The sequence below is a fragment of the Gadus macrocephalus genome, chromosome 19 (genome assembly GCF_031168955.1).
Source record: "Gadus macrocephalus chromosome 19, ASM3116895v1".
Lineage (NCBI taxonomy): Eukaryota > Metazoa > Chordata > Actinopteri > Gadiformes > Gadidae > Gadus > Gadus macrocephalus.
Genome location: NC_082400.1, coordinates 1,386,230 through 1,403,297, shown reverse-complemented (window position 1 = coordinate 1,403,297; position 17,068 = coordinate 1,386,230). Strand labels below are relative to the sequence as shown.

At 42.7% G+C, this 17,068-nt stretch overlaps 1 protein-coding gene across 4 annotated transcripts in view; it reads left to right on the top strand.

Annotated features, from left to right (window-relative positions):
- plppr1 (phospholipid phosphatase related 1) overlaps positions 1–11,774 on the top strand; it is a 92,353-nt gene extending 80,579 nt beyond the window's left edge. For 2 of the 4 annotated variants that reach the window (XM_060038840.1, XM_060038836.1), the window contains 2 exons: positions 7,180–7,311; positions 9,551–11,774. In XM_060038840.1, coding sequence (XP_059894823.1) covers positions 7,180–7,311; positions 9,551–9,583 — 165 coding nt within the window. In that variant the 3' untranslated portion in view covers positions 9,584–11,774. Of the gene's footprint in view, positions 1–7,179; positions 7,312–9,032 lie in introns of all 4 variants that reach the window. The other 2 variants (XM_060038838.1, XM_060038837.1) reach the window with 2 other exon arrangements.
- The last annotated feature ends 5,294 nt before the right edge of the window (positions 11,775–17,068 follow it).

Here is a 17,068-nt window from a genome sequence, read left to right as displayed (position 1 = left end):
GTGTTTGGGCGAGGTGTGTGTTTGGGGGAGGTGTGCGTTTGGGCGAGGTGTGTGTTTGGGCGAGGTGTGTGTTTGGGGGAGGTGTGCGTTTGGGCGAGGTGTGTGTTTGGAGGAGGTGTGTGTTTGGGGAGGGGTGGTTTGGGGAGCTGGCTGCTGAATGGTTACTAGGGCAGGGTTCAGAAACCTGATCAAGGCCAGTTCAGCTGTTACAGATCATCCGGCCTTCTGTTATTAATACCTCCCATCCCCTCCCCCTCATCACTCTTCTCCTCCCCTCTCAACCCCTATCTCCTTCCCGCCCCACTTCCAATCTCCCTCTCCACTTCTAATCTCCCTCTCCTCACCTCCGACAGTTCATCTCCTCCTCTCCCACTCTCCTCCTCTCCCCCTCCCCCTCTCTTCCTCCCCCCCTCTCTCTCCTCAGGGGTGGGCCCATGGTGTTTATGGAGGTGGTGTTTGTGTTAGTGCTCTGTGCTCCTCTCGCTGCTCTCCTGTGTAGTTAACACCACCTCACCCTCGCTTCTCTCCCGACTCAATGATGGAACACAGTGCTGGGTTGATACAGGGGCATTTTGGGGGGGGGGGGGGGGTTGGTAAGCTGTAGTCAAACGTGACGAGGGGTCTCTGGTGGATGTTTAGTGATTTATCCGTCCATTAGTGGGTGACAGTGTGACCAGACCCCAACAGACAATACTTTCTAATTTATTTCCAAATTATAACATTAAATGTTTCATTATAAGTTGCATTATTTGGTCGATTTTCCCTGCAGTTTAACGCGATTAATAGATCTAGATGACTCAAACTTGCATTCAGAAGATCATAGAGTGGTATCACATCCACTTCGACCCAGATACAGTGGCTGAAGCAGATCCACCGGCTGCAGTAGGGCTGGTGTTGACAGGTTACACATCTACCACGGCTCACCGTCACATCACACTATTCCTCTTTTATTTGATCAAGTGTTGGGTGTGATCTTAATCATAGCCTTAATATAAAATATAGCTGCGAGCAGCAATGTGGGTGTCAAGCATAATGGGACTCGGTAGGCTAATTCTGCCGGATGGACGTAATCGGCCAGGGGGCTACATGACGACCGTCTCGGAAATCGGCAATACCGACAGCCGGTGGGATGAGCATTATGTGGGAAAATGACCCCACCGTGATTGACGGTGGGGTCAGGGCGCAATACAGTGGTAAGGGCGCAATACAGTCTGCCTGACAGAACAAATGTCACAAATACATAGGGGTATTCGGAACAATATCCCTAAAAGAGACACAATGTAAACAAGCATCCGTTCTGGAGGTGGTTCGTGAAGCATCTAATCCAGTGGGAATTGCAGTTTATATAGTAGGTGGGCGGAATGGTAAATATAGTCATTGTTGCATTATACATTAAGTACCGCTTGTCGCCACATGAGTGCAGTGTCTACCCATTAATGAGCGCCACACGAGTGCAGTGTCTACCCATTAATGAGCAACGTCAAGTTTGATTGGCTGTCACGGCCAAACGGTTTTGAATTTGAGAAAGCTGTTTAACATATTTGTTCAACTTGGTTTCATGAAGATTTCATGAAGTTTCATGAAGATTGGACATCATTTGTGGCCTGTGGAAATTTACAACTGATTTTGACAACTTTCAACATGGTGGCCAAGTTCTGATGTTGCCATGAGAAATAATTTATAAGCTATATGAGGAGGTCTGACAGTATCATCACACATTGAAAATAAGTTTGAAATGTACTCATGTGAAGAGAGAGGATAATTATAGCGCCCCCTAGAGGTCAATGGTCACCAAATTCAGTGAGTGTCCCCATGATGATGTTATGGGGCTATATATCAAGGTTTGTTATGATATGTCAAAGGGCTGCTGAGATATTGGCATGTTTCCGGTTTGGGGGGTTTGGCTGTCGCGGTTATTTCTGCAAGAAGTAATATATGAGCTATATGGGGAGGTCTGATAGTATCACAAGACATGGAAAATAAGTTTTAAATATACTCATGTGAAGAGAGAGGAGTCAAAACACATCGACATTAATAACAGCGCCCCCTAGAGGTCTATGGAGTCAGTTTCCTGCCATAATTCAAACCTGAAAAAAAAAGTTTCAAAGGCTTGTAAGTCTGGGTTTGAAAACTCAACACCTTGTAAAAAAGGTTTTGCAACACTGAAAAAAGAGATTATAACCTGAAAAAAACTAAAACTAAAATTCAAACATCTGTAAACATGATTTTGTGTTCTATTTTATCTTCATCATTTTCACCAACACATTTTCAAAGTTCAAACAATTTCACCAGCACATTTGCAGAGTTTCAAATCTGGCACTGTTCTAACAGTGTATTTCATTGTTGCCCGGTTTTGAAACCTTGTAAATGGGATTCTGCCAACAGGTGTTCATACATTGAGAAATACGTTTTGAAAGGTTGAATATTTAGTTTTAAAAACTTGTAAAGGTGTACGTTTACGACATTGCAACGTATTTTTTCAGAACTGACTTTTCAGAGATTTGACCACACAGGCGCAAGCTTTGAGTCACGTGAATATTGGCAGTGTTCTGACGCCACTCGTTTTGAAACTCCTGACAGTCGAATCTGAAAAAAAAAAAAACGTTCCTGGGGGCGGGACCATTTAGCTCTAAACCTATTGGTTGCTCTCGGCTGACGTACATTCCAATCACATGTGCCGTTCACCGGGCTGTGCGGGATTATCACGCTTCCGGGTTCCGTTGGCGGGATTTGTCTTCGTTGTGCATGAACACTTCCGGCGCACTTCAACAATGGCTGAAACAAAGGCTAGATGTCACTGCTCTGTTCCACTTTGTACATCTAACAAACAACACCAACCCTACTTAGGTTTTCATGGATTCCCGACTGAATTGAGTCTATGGAAGAAGTGGATTCAAGCGGTTCGCCGGGATGAAGGGCCAAACTTTAAAAGAAAACAAGGTAGCACGTTTGTTTGTAGCCGGCACTTTAGTGAATCAGACTACACTAACGCTACAGCTAGCAACCAACCGGGGTCACACCAAGCGACTGAAAATCGGGTCTGTACCCTCCTGTTTCCAGTGAAACAACTGGGGACTGCCAAGAAGTGGGTCTGTTTATAAAAGAGCATCAACTCGCTTAGGCCATGACGTTCACCCAGCCCTTCCTCATGAGCAACCGCTGCCCTGTGAATAAGAGCCGATGGAGGAGATCGCAGCTTCGGTGGTGATGACAGAACATGATTTCGGTTCTGCTCCTAAACCAGGTTTGTCAGTGTTTGTTAGTGTTCTGAAATATTGGCCTACTATTACCCCATACTGTTCTTAAACCACCTACCTGACAGGATGTGCTACCTATGGTTTAATCACAGAATGGGCTCTTAGTAGGTTATACCGAGGAGGTAGGTCAACTTTTCAGAACTTGGGCACAAAATGTTTAGTCTTATTGATGTCCCAGCATTTGACCAAACCACAATGTGAAAAGCTTCATCACAAGTACAAATGTTGCATTCTATATCTGTAAAGGTGAATATTGAGCTATAAAAAGCCAATTTTAAAAGCAATATTGAGCTACAAAAAGCAATTTCTTTAGAGGTCCAAACTGCTTCCAATATGCAAGTCACAGCCAAAATCTGGGTTAGATGTTTTAATTTTTTTTCCTCATCTCATACAGGTGCACTGGATGCTGCTGCTGTACGCATACAGCAATTGGAAGAAACTGTTAAGGAGCTGATGAGAGCTGTCCCAGCTGAAAGTGGTTCAAGACTTCAAGTGCCTTTTCACAGATTTTGTGTCTCAGGCAAGGACATCATTTTTTACACCAGATTCACATCAAGAGATGTTTTTTGTGACTTCTGGGAGTTTATTCAACCATCTGCCTCCATGTTGGTTTATTGGTCAAAAGCTCAGAAAAAGGAAACAAACATTTGAACCCATTTCTCCCAATCCAACGTGTAGACTGCGACTGGTTGAGTTTTTTCTCTTCTGCTGCCGGGTTGCTGCAGGCCTGCAAGAGAAGGTGCTGGCTGGCATGTTTCAGGTCAGGGTGTCCACTGTCTCCCATGTTGTTGTACCGTGGGCCAACTACCGTTACCTGCTCCTTGGCTCCCTCCCCATCTGGATAAGTAAACAGCAAGTCCACCATGCCAAGCAAATTTGTGCAGTACAGTCCAGATGATGATTACCCGAACATCATCTTACAAGAACACAACAACCTTTAAGGCCTTGATTGGGATTGCCCCTTGTAGTGCCGTGACTTTTGTGTCAAGTCTCTTCACCGGCTCCATCTCCGACCCAGAGCTGACTGAACGAAGTTGACTGCTGGATTTACTGGAGCCAGGAGATGGCTGCATGGCAGACAAGGGTTTCACCATCAAGAAGCCACTAGCTGATCGTGGGGCAACGCTGATTATACCACCATTCAAGATGACGGGTAGGCATGAAAGGAATGAACATTTCAGATTAAAACTTTGACCCAAATGTGACCATTAAGATATGTAGACAAATGTTTAAGATGGACTGAAGCACTCACAATAATAATACTAATTAACTTATCTCTAACCACTGCGCAGTTCACCGAAGAGGATGCTCTGAAAACACAAGCAATCGCCCGACTTCGAATCCTCGTAGAAAGAGCAATAGGCAGAGTCAAGGAATACCGCATCTGGGAACGCACTGTCCTTTCACCTTGTCTGCGACAGTCAACCAGCTGTGGACCGTCTGCTGTGTGATGACCAACTTCCAGGGACCACTTGATTTAAAAGGCTACATCCCTGTTGAATAGTGTTTCTACTCAAACATGTACCTATAAATATAATATATAAATATTAAAACGAGAGGCACTGAACATTTGGAGTGGTCCCTTCATTTTTTCCGGAGCTGTAATTCTGTATACTGAAAACATTGTATATATTGAATGACATGTATGTAATTGAATGAAAAGTCTTTCATCTATAATCAATTTTAAAGTCCAGTCAGTCCATCCTGAAAGTATTCAAAATAATGTTAATATGTAATGTAGTAAATTATGTACTCAGAAAAAGGGAATGAATTAAATCCTTTTATTCTTTCAGTTCCTTTATTCATTCAGTTCATTTCACATTCATTTCACTTTCTGCTGAAGATACACATTCATATATGTACCAAAGAAGTACAAGTCTACCTTATTTTTCATGTCTTATCATTTCATCATCCCTCCAGACTGAGCTGATGCCAAACTGACGTTAGCATAAGCCAACCTACCTAGCGTTAGCTAGCTAGCAGACACTCACATTCGTAGTCGATATATTTCTCGAAAAATAAACAATCCCTTGTCCAGTTTGGAGCGGGCTGTTATGGAGTGTTGTTCGGTAAGTCTGTGAACTTCAGAAAACGTGACTTTGGGTACATTTACCAGGGATGTCGTGAAAGTGAACTGCCGGTCCTCCATCATCAGTTTGCCAGAGTGATGAGTGATTCACCGGATGTCACAGTGCACAAAGAACACCGAATGCGGAAGTACTACGTATCAGCGTGATAATCTCTCTGCCGATGACACGAATAACAAGCGACTTTCGCGGTTGATTTTGATTTCCATTTTCTGGAACCATAGTCTCATCTCCATAGGACGCGACTAGCAAGGACGCGTCCTAGCAAGGCTGCAGCCTTCACTTTGGGAAGGAACCAACAGCCATGGTTCCAGAAAATGGAAATCAAAATCAACCGCGAAAGTCGCTTGTTATTCGTGTCATCTGGAACCAACAGCCATGGTTCCAGAAAATGGAAATCAAAATCAACCGCGAAAGTCGCTTGTTATTCGTGTCATCGGCAGAGCACTGTCAATCACGCACAGCCCGGTGAACGGCACATGTGATTGGAATGTACGTCAGCCGAGAGCAACCAATAGGTTTAGAGCTAAATGGTCCCGCCCCCAGGAAAGTTTTATTTTTTTCAGATTCGACTGTCAGGAGTTTCAAAACTAGTGGCGTCAGAACACTGCCAATATTCACGTGACTCAAAGCTTGCGCCTGTGTGGTCAAATCTCTGAAAAGTCAGTACTGAAAAGTCAGTTCTGAAAAAATACGTTGCAATGTCGTAAACGTACACCTTTACAAGTTTTTAAAACTCAATATTCAACCTTTCAAAACGTATTTCTCAATGTATGAACACCTGTTTGCAGAATCCCATTTACAAGGTTTCAAAACCGGGCAACAATGAAATACACTGTTAGAACAGTGCCAGATTTGAAACTCTGCAAATGCGCTGGTGAAATTGTTTGAACTTTGAAAATGTGTTGGTGAAAATGATGAAGAAGATAAAATAGAACACAAAATCATGTTTACAGATGTTTGAATTTTAGTTTAGTTTTTTCAGGTTATAATCTCTTTTTTTCAGTGTTGCAAAACCTTTTTTACAAGGTGTTGAGTTTTCAAACCCAGACTTACAAGCCTTTGAAACTTTTTTTTTCAGGTTTGAATTATGGCAGGAAACTGACTCCATAGAGGTCAATAGTCACCAAATTCAATCAGTGTAACCTTTATGAGGCCATGGGTCTATGTACCAAGGTTGGTTATGATATGTCAAAGGGCTGCTGAGATATCGGCTTACTTCCTGTTTGGCGACTTGGCGGTCAAATTTGATTGGCTTTAGCGGGCAAACGGTCTTGAATTTGAAAAGTCTATTCGAGGTTTTTTATAATGCATGGCCTGATGACCATGTGTGCCAAGTTCCGAGATGATTGGACAAAATTTGTGATAGAAGTAGCATTTTGAAGGTTTTTGACGTAAACCAAGATGGCGGAAAATCCATCATGGCGGAAAATGACGTCATAGGGTGCGTTGAACTTGGCTTGGACCAAGGAATCCAATGATACCTAGTTTGTGAATATAGGACAAATGGGTCGAAAGTTATAAACATGAATGCATGTGCAACTTTGACCTGTTGGTGGCGCTAGAGCTGTTGGGCTAGCGATCTGACATTGGCTTAATGGGCTAATGGGGCTGTCTTGAACCAGTGTGCCAGATTTCACAACTTTTCGCCAAGCGGTTCTATGGGCTGCCATTGACTCCCACTGAAGGATAATAATAATAATAGGAATTCATACAAAAACAATAGGTTGTCTCGCAACTTTGTTGCTTGACACCCAATAATTATAAACGTAGATTTACAGCTGAAGGAAATGCATTAGGGGATTAATTGAATTGAACTGTGTGTTACTATCCAGGGTGTGTGTGTGGTGAACAACTTTAAGGGTGTCCACGGTGCTGTCACTCAACAGAAGACTGAAGATTACCGCGGTCTCCCCTTAATGACCTTCCCACGGGTGGAGAGTCCTTTGGAAACCCTTAGTGCTCAGGTAAGCAGAACCACTTTTTAACATACTCTAACCCTTAGTGCTCAGTTATCCAGAATTCCTTAAACCTGCCGACACCCCTCAAACCTACTGAAACAATTTAAAACTGGCAGGTTGCCACCCCAAACTAATCAAGGAGTAGAAGTATGAATCAAATTGATGTAAAGACTAAACTCACAGTTGTGTGTCTTAAAAATAACAGCTAATATTTTTTTGTAATGCAACTTGCAGAAGCACGCAACTATACTGAATTAGACCCAAATGCAGTCCAAGGTGAATACCCATAGGACAGATGATTACTGAAGCATGCTGATTGACAACCTCAGGCTGAAGGACATCTTGACAGCTGAATGACAACCTTTTGACTCATGGTGCCTACGTACGTTTTCACCTCATTATCTGATACAATAGGCCCAGTGCTCTGTATTAGTTTGCTATTTTTGGCACTTTGCTCGCAATAAATTTATCCTTTATCTTCTTTCTTTCTGATTGAATGGTGAATTTATAAAAAATGTAAACCTGATTCCTCTCTAAACATTCTGTAACACTTAATACTCGGGTACCTAGAACACCTTAAACCTAGCAAAACCCCTTAATCATCCTCTAAAACCTACTGACTCCCCTCTCTTTCAAACAGCATAGAAGAATCTAAGGTGGCCTGTAAGGTGCCTGAAGTTACTTCAAAAATGATGTTAACATCTACCATAGCATTTAGCAGCCAAGGGATGAGGTTCCTTAATAGATAAGAGGTTTTTTTTTACCTTTTTAAAAGTATGGTCATAGCTTGCAAGTTAGATAGCGACTTATTTTAAGGCAACGAAAACGCAACGATTCATATACATAACTATTTATGAAAAAATTAATATTAAAAATAGAATAAATTTGTGCCAACACACATTCTATACACTACACCTTTAAATCTGCTGAAACCCTATAAGCATGCTTAAGCCCCTCAAACATAATGCAACCCTTAAGTTTTCGCTTACACAGAACCCCCTTAAATCTGCTGAAACCCCTTTAAACCCACTAATAACCGTTAAACCTAAATAAACCTCTTACTCAGCCCTTAAACTAAATGGAAGGCCCCACCCCTAACCGACTGAACATTTGTGTGTTTGAGTGTGCGTGTTTGTTTGTTCTTATAAGCGTGTGTGTGTTTATGTGTACGTTTGTGCCATTTTTCTATGCGTGTTTCTGCCGCTATCTGTTACTTTCCTTCAGGATACTTTTAGTACTGTGCATTTAAATGTAAAATCTATACCGCAAATATTTTGTGGTTAATTTCCAAAATGTTGATGGAATGTTTTGTGCTCAATATTCATATTCATTCTTCTAGAGACATTCAAACTAGATTATCATTGTTAGTCTGAGTTGCACAACTTGATCCATTCGATTCCTCAATAATCGCTTAACAGTGATTGACAGTACATTGGTGTAGACACACAGTCACATGTCAAAATATCACAAACCTGTGTTAATCATATAATTATATTCCAGAACTCATCCTATATAATGCCTAATTCTTTACTTTCTTTCGCTCTATTTCCTTTCCTCTTTCCTTCTTTCTCTATTTCTTTTATTTATATTTTCTCACTTGCTTTCCCTTTTACTTTCTTATTTGATCCCTTTTGCTTTTTAACATTCTTCCTCAAACACACACGCACACGCACACACACACACACACACACACACACACACACACACACACACACACACACACCCAGAAGAAATAGCGCTCTTTGAAAGACAAACACCTTGGAGAGAGAGGGAGAGAGGCTTTCATGAGAGTCACATCCCTGCACACAGACAGCCTCCCTCTGTTATTCTTCTCCTCATCTGCACACACAAACACAGTAGGGCGAGCAGCAGCCCAGACGTCTGCCCCTTGTTGTGTGGTGATAACTGGTAATGGATGGGAGTTGGAGGACACACAACCTCCTCTGTTCATTCCTCGTGTTGCTCCAACGCTCCCCCCTGGTTAAAATAGTCTATTTAGACCTTATTCCTCTGCTCTCCATCCATCAAGATGATCTCCCAGGCACACAGACAAACACGAACTGAGGACCCTTTGAATTGACCGCAATGCCAATTCCTTTCTGTATTGACATGAGTTGTTTCCCCCGTTTCTTCCGCCCTCCATTTGTTTACTTCATTATCCATCACTCTTATCTTTCTCTTTCAATTGTACACCTCCTCTCTTTCACCCACACCATCACTCGCCCCTCCTCCTCCTGACCTTCAGAACCACTCGGCGTCGATGACGGAGGTCACATGACTAAGGGGTCAGCACCGGGTCACGTTTGCGTCTCCGCAGCACTTCCAGACACAATGAGGTGGACGCACGGCCGCGTGGCTCTGACTGCTAACCCTGCTGATCGGCTGACCCCAGCAGAACGCTGGAGAAACCCTACACCCCACAGGGTTAATACCCTGTGGGGAGGAGAACATACGGCACGTTTTAGAATGGTATCAAACTAGCTCACAAGCTATCTTAGCTCACAAACTAACTTTGCCCACAAACTATTGTTAGTTTGTGCAGTTCACAAAGAAGTTTAGCTTACTAATTAGCTTGGTTCACAAATTATCTTAGCATAGTCACCAGCTTATTTAGAAAACAAACTTATCACACAAAGTAGCTTAGCTCATAAGCTTGTTTAGCTCCCTTTGCTAGCCTGCCAAGCTGAACCCTTTGCAACAATTGACTCAAGAAGAATTCAACAGTGGTTGTCGGGTTCGGGCAAGCATTTTTAAGGATGTGTAGGTAGGATATATACAAACACAACCACCTCTTGCCAGCTAAACCAACAATAATGAATAATTTGAGCAACAGAACCACACTAGCAGAGGTTTTGGTATACCTTTGCTTTTCTCCCGCTTTGCCTCTGGACCTAGCATACAGATCGTACAGTTTAAACATATCATATCTCAACAATCTAACTAATGGTGGGGGGTTTGTTGGCTATCCACATTTCCTTAAAATCCTGCTCAGATCTTGGTGTTGGCCGCTGAAGCAATTTTTGTAAAGTGCCCCTATTAAACCTCCAGGGTGAAATTGATTACCAATTACAAGCCATGTAAAAATCTAATATTCTGTGTCAATCCAGATGCATGATGGATTGATCAGACCAGACCAGTTTGTACAATCCGCCCAATAAACTGGCAGGTTGCTCTCTATCTTTCATATATCTGGGTAGACTCCCACTTTTGATGTCACAAATGGGTGACTTTTGTAATGGCTTGTAAAGGCCAATAGATTTTCCAAATGGGGGCTCTTTAAGTCCCTTGAAACCATTTGAAACCTGGAGTCGTCTGCTTCCTGTGTCGGTGTGAATATTTGTAGTTAGGAAAAAAAAACAGTGTTTTGTACATTTTGTAAGAGCGAGTGCTGTAGCCAATGTTGACAGTCACAGTTGCACACTTCCTGTCAGCTGACTCACACTGTTCGGCATCAAATCCTGTCAGGTGACCTGCCTGTTTGCTCCCCCATCATCTTGTTCCCTGTGGCACGAGAATAACAAAACTGTTTGTTAAACGTTGATGTTGTCTTGTGATGTTACTCATTTTTACAGAATAATAAGAAAATGTCTATTGTTTCCGTTTTTTTTTTTCATTGACTGACATTGACTGAATTTTTGTAAAAAAAAAAGTCAGTCTGTATGATTATCATTATGATCTGTTTGGACCTGCTTGCCTGCTGTAAACATGGATAAGTTATGGTATCACACTTGCTGTTCAGGGCATGAGTCCCTGATCTCCGAGTGAGGAAATGGGGAAATAATACGAAGGGGTCTATTAACGATGTCACCATGGGGCGTGGAAACGACAGCCATTTTACTCTTCTCAATCCCCTATAGTCAGGATTGAGTGTGAGTAGTTCCAGCCAATTCCCCATAGTGAAACATCGCTAAAGAGCCTTTCCTTATCCACCATTTCCTTCTAAAACCCTCCACCCCTCTCCCCAGCGCACCAGTGGATTGTAACACTGTTGTGATTCCACTTCCTGGTTTGTCCCTATTGGACGCTTTACCCAGCATGAGGGAAGGAGAAAAATATGTTTATAGATATGTTTCATGATTTGAATACTGTTACAATGATCATTGTCAAATGAGTGTCACTTTTCTTTTCTAAAAATAAAAGAAATGCATTTCTTTTTTAAATGCTACATATATTTATTTTCTTCGGTTCGTCCACAAATTAAATAGTCTGTAGCCAAAATGTGTGGCTACTGGCTATCTCTTCTTCTCCCAAACTTGACATATCATTCGGTAATTCAACATGTTTTCTGCATCCACTTCAGGGCAGGGCTTAATGTAGGGGCTGAAGGGTGAAGGGTGTTTATAGACAGGTGAAGGACTGAAGGGTGTGTATCATCAGGTGAGGGACCGAAGGGTGTGTATGAACAGGTGAAGGACTGTATGGAAATGGAATTTTTATTTGCTGCAATAAATTATGTTGTTGACTTCTAACATGTCTCTATCTTTGCTGTTTAAATCTAACAGTAGTCTATGAGTAATATATCGGCGGTAACCACTGTTTTTGGTTGCGAAATTGCGCCAGCTGGACATTCCGTGGTATTGGATGTGTTTTAATAAAACGCATCCAATACACGGAATGTCCGCTGGTGACGCCACTGAGGCTATCGTAGGCTAACGATGCTCTTAGCATCCTACGAGTACCCCTGGAGTCCTCGTTAGCTATGAGCGTTTTCACGACGTTTGTTACCAACTATGCTTTCGGGAAAGCATTTTGTTTGAAACCAATTTTGTTTTGGGTGATATATTGTGTAAGAAATAACATTGACTATGAATAATTAGATGTATATATTTGTTTTAATAATCGTATGGTGTAATTGAATATAAGACTTGGACTAGAAAGACTAAGGAGATTAAGGTAATCAAAACACCCTAATTTTCAAAACTTTGAATTTGGCGATCTTAATGGAGACTGTTAGCTCGCATTTCTCGGCTCAAAGCTTATTGACCACACGTCAAAGAAGTCGTGGTCTCAGCATTAAAAAAAATAAAACATTAGGCTGAAGTTATTCTTTTCAGATTCTCTGCTTTGGGATCTTCCATCACCTTCTGTGTTTAACGCTTAACATGCTTCGAGTGTTGCATGGAAGTAAATCTGTGCCATCGGATTTTGAAAGTACAAAGCCATTGAATTCTAAGCACTGAATATTTATGCATTGAAATAATGTATCTGGATTTTTTGCTTCTGAATTGAACTCTTAAAGGGGACTTATTATACCACCAGGTGTGAGTGTGATTAGCCTTACAAGCCGTTTCGAAAATCGGCCTAATATGACATCACTAGTGGGTGTGTCCACCTAGATCTGTGCTGGATAGATCTATCTACCAGCCTACCCAGTGGACTGAAGTAAACATTGCTCATCTATCCAGCACAGATCTAGGTGGACACACCCACTAGTGATGTCATATTAGGCCGATTTTCGAAACGGCTTGTAAGGCTAATCACACTCACACCTGGTGGTATAATAAGTCCCCTTTAAAATTTTCAATAAATCATTTTCAGCTTTATTTTTCAATGTAAAAATATTCAAAATCATATATTCAACGTTATTCAATGGCTGAAAATTCAGTGTTAACATCCGGGGACCCAAGAAAGAGCAATCGATCCTAGATGCTAGATCGCGGTCAAGCAAGGAGAGCAGGAATAACGCCTCGTGCCCACTACCTCCGTCCGTTGACTGATCCCCATTGACTTTGAATGGGGACGGACGCGCAATGCATTGTGGATCCGTCCGTTTCGTTGGAGCCTTCGGCTCCGTCAAAAAGTTGAAAAATTGTCAACTTTTTCGGCAGCGACGGATCCATCATCCAATCAGATCGCGTATGCAAATTTAAGCACTGTGACGCGACTCGGGCTCTGACGATACCAGCGGGAAAGCGGGTCATCTTGCATCGCAACAAGCAGGAAGAAGCGGGAAGAACCCGGCGAAGCGATTTGATTAGCTGACGGATGCCTCTGCAAAGACTACTCCCCCATCCGTCAGCCACGCCTTCCCACGTCCGTTGACTGACGGTGCAGTGGGCATGTAGGGTAAAGGTGCGGACACACCAAAAGCGTATCCCGCGTACCATGTACGCGCGTAACGCAGCTAAAATGTTGCTTGACCATTTTGTGTCAAAAATGGTCCTACATACGCAGCTACGCGCCTGTGGCTGCGCTGGATTTAGGAGTCCGAGGAAGGAAACCCAAACGCCGCCGTGTCTGGGTGCATGATAGAGCTTGAATCGGGTTAGATTAAATAATCTCGGATATAAATAACAATAATCGGGTTAAATAACTTCACATGGTGTGTCTGGTGTGTTTCCAGCATTCGTAGTGTTGATCGGCAGAGAAATAGTCCGCCAAGACGTTGAGGTTGCTTAGCAACCAGAGACTCTGTCCATGCAAGTGAACGGAGCATTCACTCTTCGTCATAACTATCAAACCAAACATCCTTCACAGTGAACATTATGAAATTAAAATGCACATTTCTCGCTAAAAATGTTTCCATAAACGCATTTAATGGCGTAACTATGTTACTATTTCCACCCAGAATAAAGAAAGATGTCGGCCGTATGCTTCTGTGCAAGGGTCACTTCTCTCTGCCAGTGACGTCGGGTCAAGCTCCACGCTGATTGGCTATTGCGGCTAAGTATCACGCGTATGAGCGTAAAAAGTTAAATTTTTTGAACTCCTCGCGTACGCGCGTATATGTACGCGCGTATATGTACGCGCGTATATGTACGCGCGTATATGTACGCGCGTATATGTACGCGCGTATATGTACGCGCGTATATGTACGCGCGTATATATACGCGCCTCATACGCCCCTAACGCGAGTAAAATGTTGCTTGGTACGCATGATACGCGTGTACGCACCTCATACGCGCGTAAACCAATGCTTCCCTATGGAAAAATTGCCGATTTTATACGCGTGGTACGCGGGTAACGCGTTTGGTGTGGCCGTACCTTAAGAGCGTCACTCGCTGGGTCTTTCTTTCTTGATGCAAACGTTAATTCTAAACAGCATTTTACATAGTACCCTATAATAGGAAATGCTCAAAGGTAAATCAACTTCATTAAACACTGACTGTAGCTTTTTATGGGGAGAGAAGCCAACGAAAAGCATGACCCCAGGGGGCGCTGTTGTACATTTTCTGCGACATGCACGAGTTTGAAGCGTAGGCAGGCATGAAGTCATTCACGTACGGAAACATGCCCAAGCTTAAAACTCAACGCCTCTATCGTCATCGATCACTCGGATTGGGGGTAGGGCTATTCTTTTAGTGACACCGGGTGCACGTTAAGTGGCTGGAGCAAAATGGTTGATATGGTGGCATAACAAGAGCGCAACGAGCGCGCAGAGCCAACACTATTCCGCACCGAGTGACATGATACAGATAACAAATTAAAAGCAGGTTGCTGTCGGGCGCCTCTTCCCGAGGCACGCTGTGCTTCCACTGGAACTGCAGGCTGCTGCCGCTTCAGTTGCGCAATACTGTCGGCTCTGCACTCCCGTTCCACAGTGGGCAGCGGGCTTCAGCATCACATAACAGATCGCCCCAGCATCACACCAAACGTAGGCAAAGTGACCTCAGCGGATTGCCCCAAATTGGTGCCCTAATAAATTGGGCTCCTTGACCCTATACAATTACCCTTACGCTGCATGTAAATCCAACCAAGTCACTGCAATCACACACACATCTCATGCAGGCATTAGTTCATCGTTTATTTCACGGTGCAGTAAAAAAAACTGGTGTACATTATAACAAAAACATAAATAAGACATAAGACCCCCCCCCCCCCCCCCCCCTCACCTTGTTATTAAATGTGCTTAATAAATACATTTGATTTGATTTGATTACCATTTTACAGACACAATGGATAGGGCGTTTAGTAAGGTCCACCACCACCTTGTTGCTTCTCTCCCCATAAAAAGCTACAGTCAGTGTTTTAGTACTTATGAGCATTTCCTATTATAGGCTACTGTGTAAAATACTGTTTAGAATTAATGTTTGTATCAAGAAAGAACAAACCAGTGAGTGACGCTCGATCTTATTCTCGCTCTCCTTGCTTGGCCGCGATCTAGCATCTAGGATCGATTGCTCTTCCTTGGGACCCCGGATGTCAACACTGAATTTTCAGTATTAGATATATATTATACAATATTAGATTTAGAATACACTATTAGATTTAGAATTTTTTAACATTGAACAATAAAGCTGAAAATTATTTATTGAAAATTGTAAGAGTTAAATTCAGAGGCAAAAAATCCAGATACGTTATTTCAAGGCATAAATATTCTGTGCTTAGAATTCAATGGCTTTTTATATTCAAAATCCGATTGCACAGATTTACTTCCATAGTGTTGCATCAGAACTGGCACCTTGGCACAGCCTGACCCAGATTGGATCCAGGAGTAGGTTTGGTCCGTTGAAAGGTCTCCCCGGTGCGAGGCCTCTTTGTCCATCTTTGCACCCATTGTCCCCAGCGTGACAATCCTTACCTTATTGCCCACTGCGAGCCAGCCTTACCCAGGAGGTCAAGCTCAGCACAAACACTGCTGAGCTGGACTGGAATACAGCAATGAATGGACTTGTTTTCAGGAATGCATTCTGAGGGATTTTATTCCCTGTGCATTTATGTCTTGAAGGGGTTGCCACGTTGATTTCACAGTTGTTTATGCCATGGATTAGTACAATCTGAAAGAAAACTCACCGCACTGACATTTACGGTTCTTCTGCACTGTCAGCTTCTGTCTGGTAGACACCAAAGTATTAGCAGATAAGAGGGAATATGGTGTTTGTGTGTGCGTGCGTGCGTGCGTGCGTGCGTGTATAGTCAGTCTTTGGTTTTGTCCGTCTGTACGTATTCCCTTCTGCCTTTCAGTTATACAGTATTTGTATGAAATAGATATTCTAGCTGGGTCGCAGTGTTGCTGTTTATGAAACCAACTGCGGGCATTCTGCTCTGTAATCAAATCCTTTGGGACAGGAGTAATGATGCTACAGGAAGTGACATATGACACATGCAGAAGTAAAAGTGTAATAGGTATTAACAATAATCATCCCCGCTGTCACAGACGTCCCCTAGCCAGATCAGCCAAAATTTATTATATTGCTTATTGGTGGTTGTTGAAGTGTGTGTGGATGATTGCTGGTTTAAGCAGCCTCTCCTGGTCGAGTCTGATTGGACCCTAGGGCTGGGTGAAGCTGCACACCTCTTTCACTTTGAGTAATCAGTGTGTACTGGTTAAACCAGTCATCTCCACACACTCATGGAGAGATCTCCTGCATTAAAGCATGGAGCAACATTGGCATCTATCATCCACTGCATATATCATCCTCTGCAAAACGTACAATGAACTGGCTTCAACATCACCACCATGTGTCCGTTGTCTGGAGGGGCCCAATAAAAGTCACCTAGGTGGAGTGTAGCTTTGGCATTGTTACAGTGGTGTTGAAGGCAAACATGTTCTCAAGATGATTCCACTCAGTCACAAATGAACTGTTTTGGGACATTTATTATCAGGTAGATACCTAAATTGGTCAGGCTACACAGTGAATTAAAACTAGCATTTGGTATTAAAACATGTGAGATGAGTTCAGATACCATCTGTACCAGTAAACGTTATCTGAAGGTGTATAGAAAACAGGAGAAAATATTTTCGTCCATCTCGCCAATCATACATTATTTAAATATATACTTTTTTACAAAGCATACGTATAAGCCATAACTGAAGTCCAAC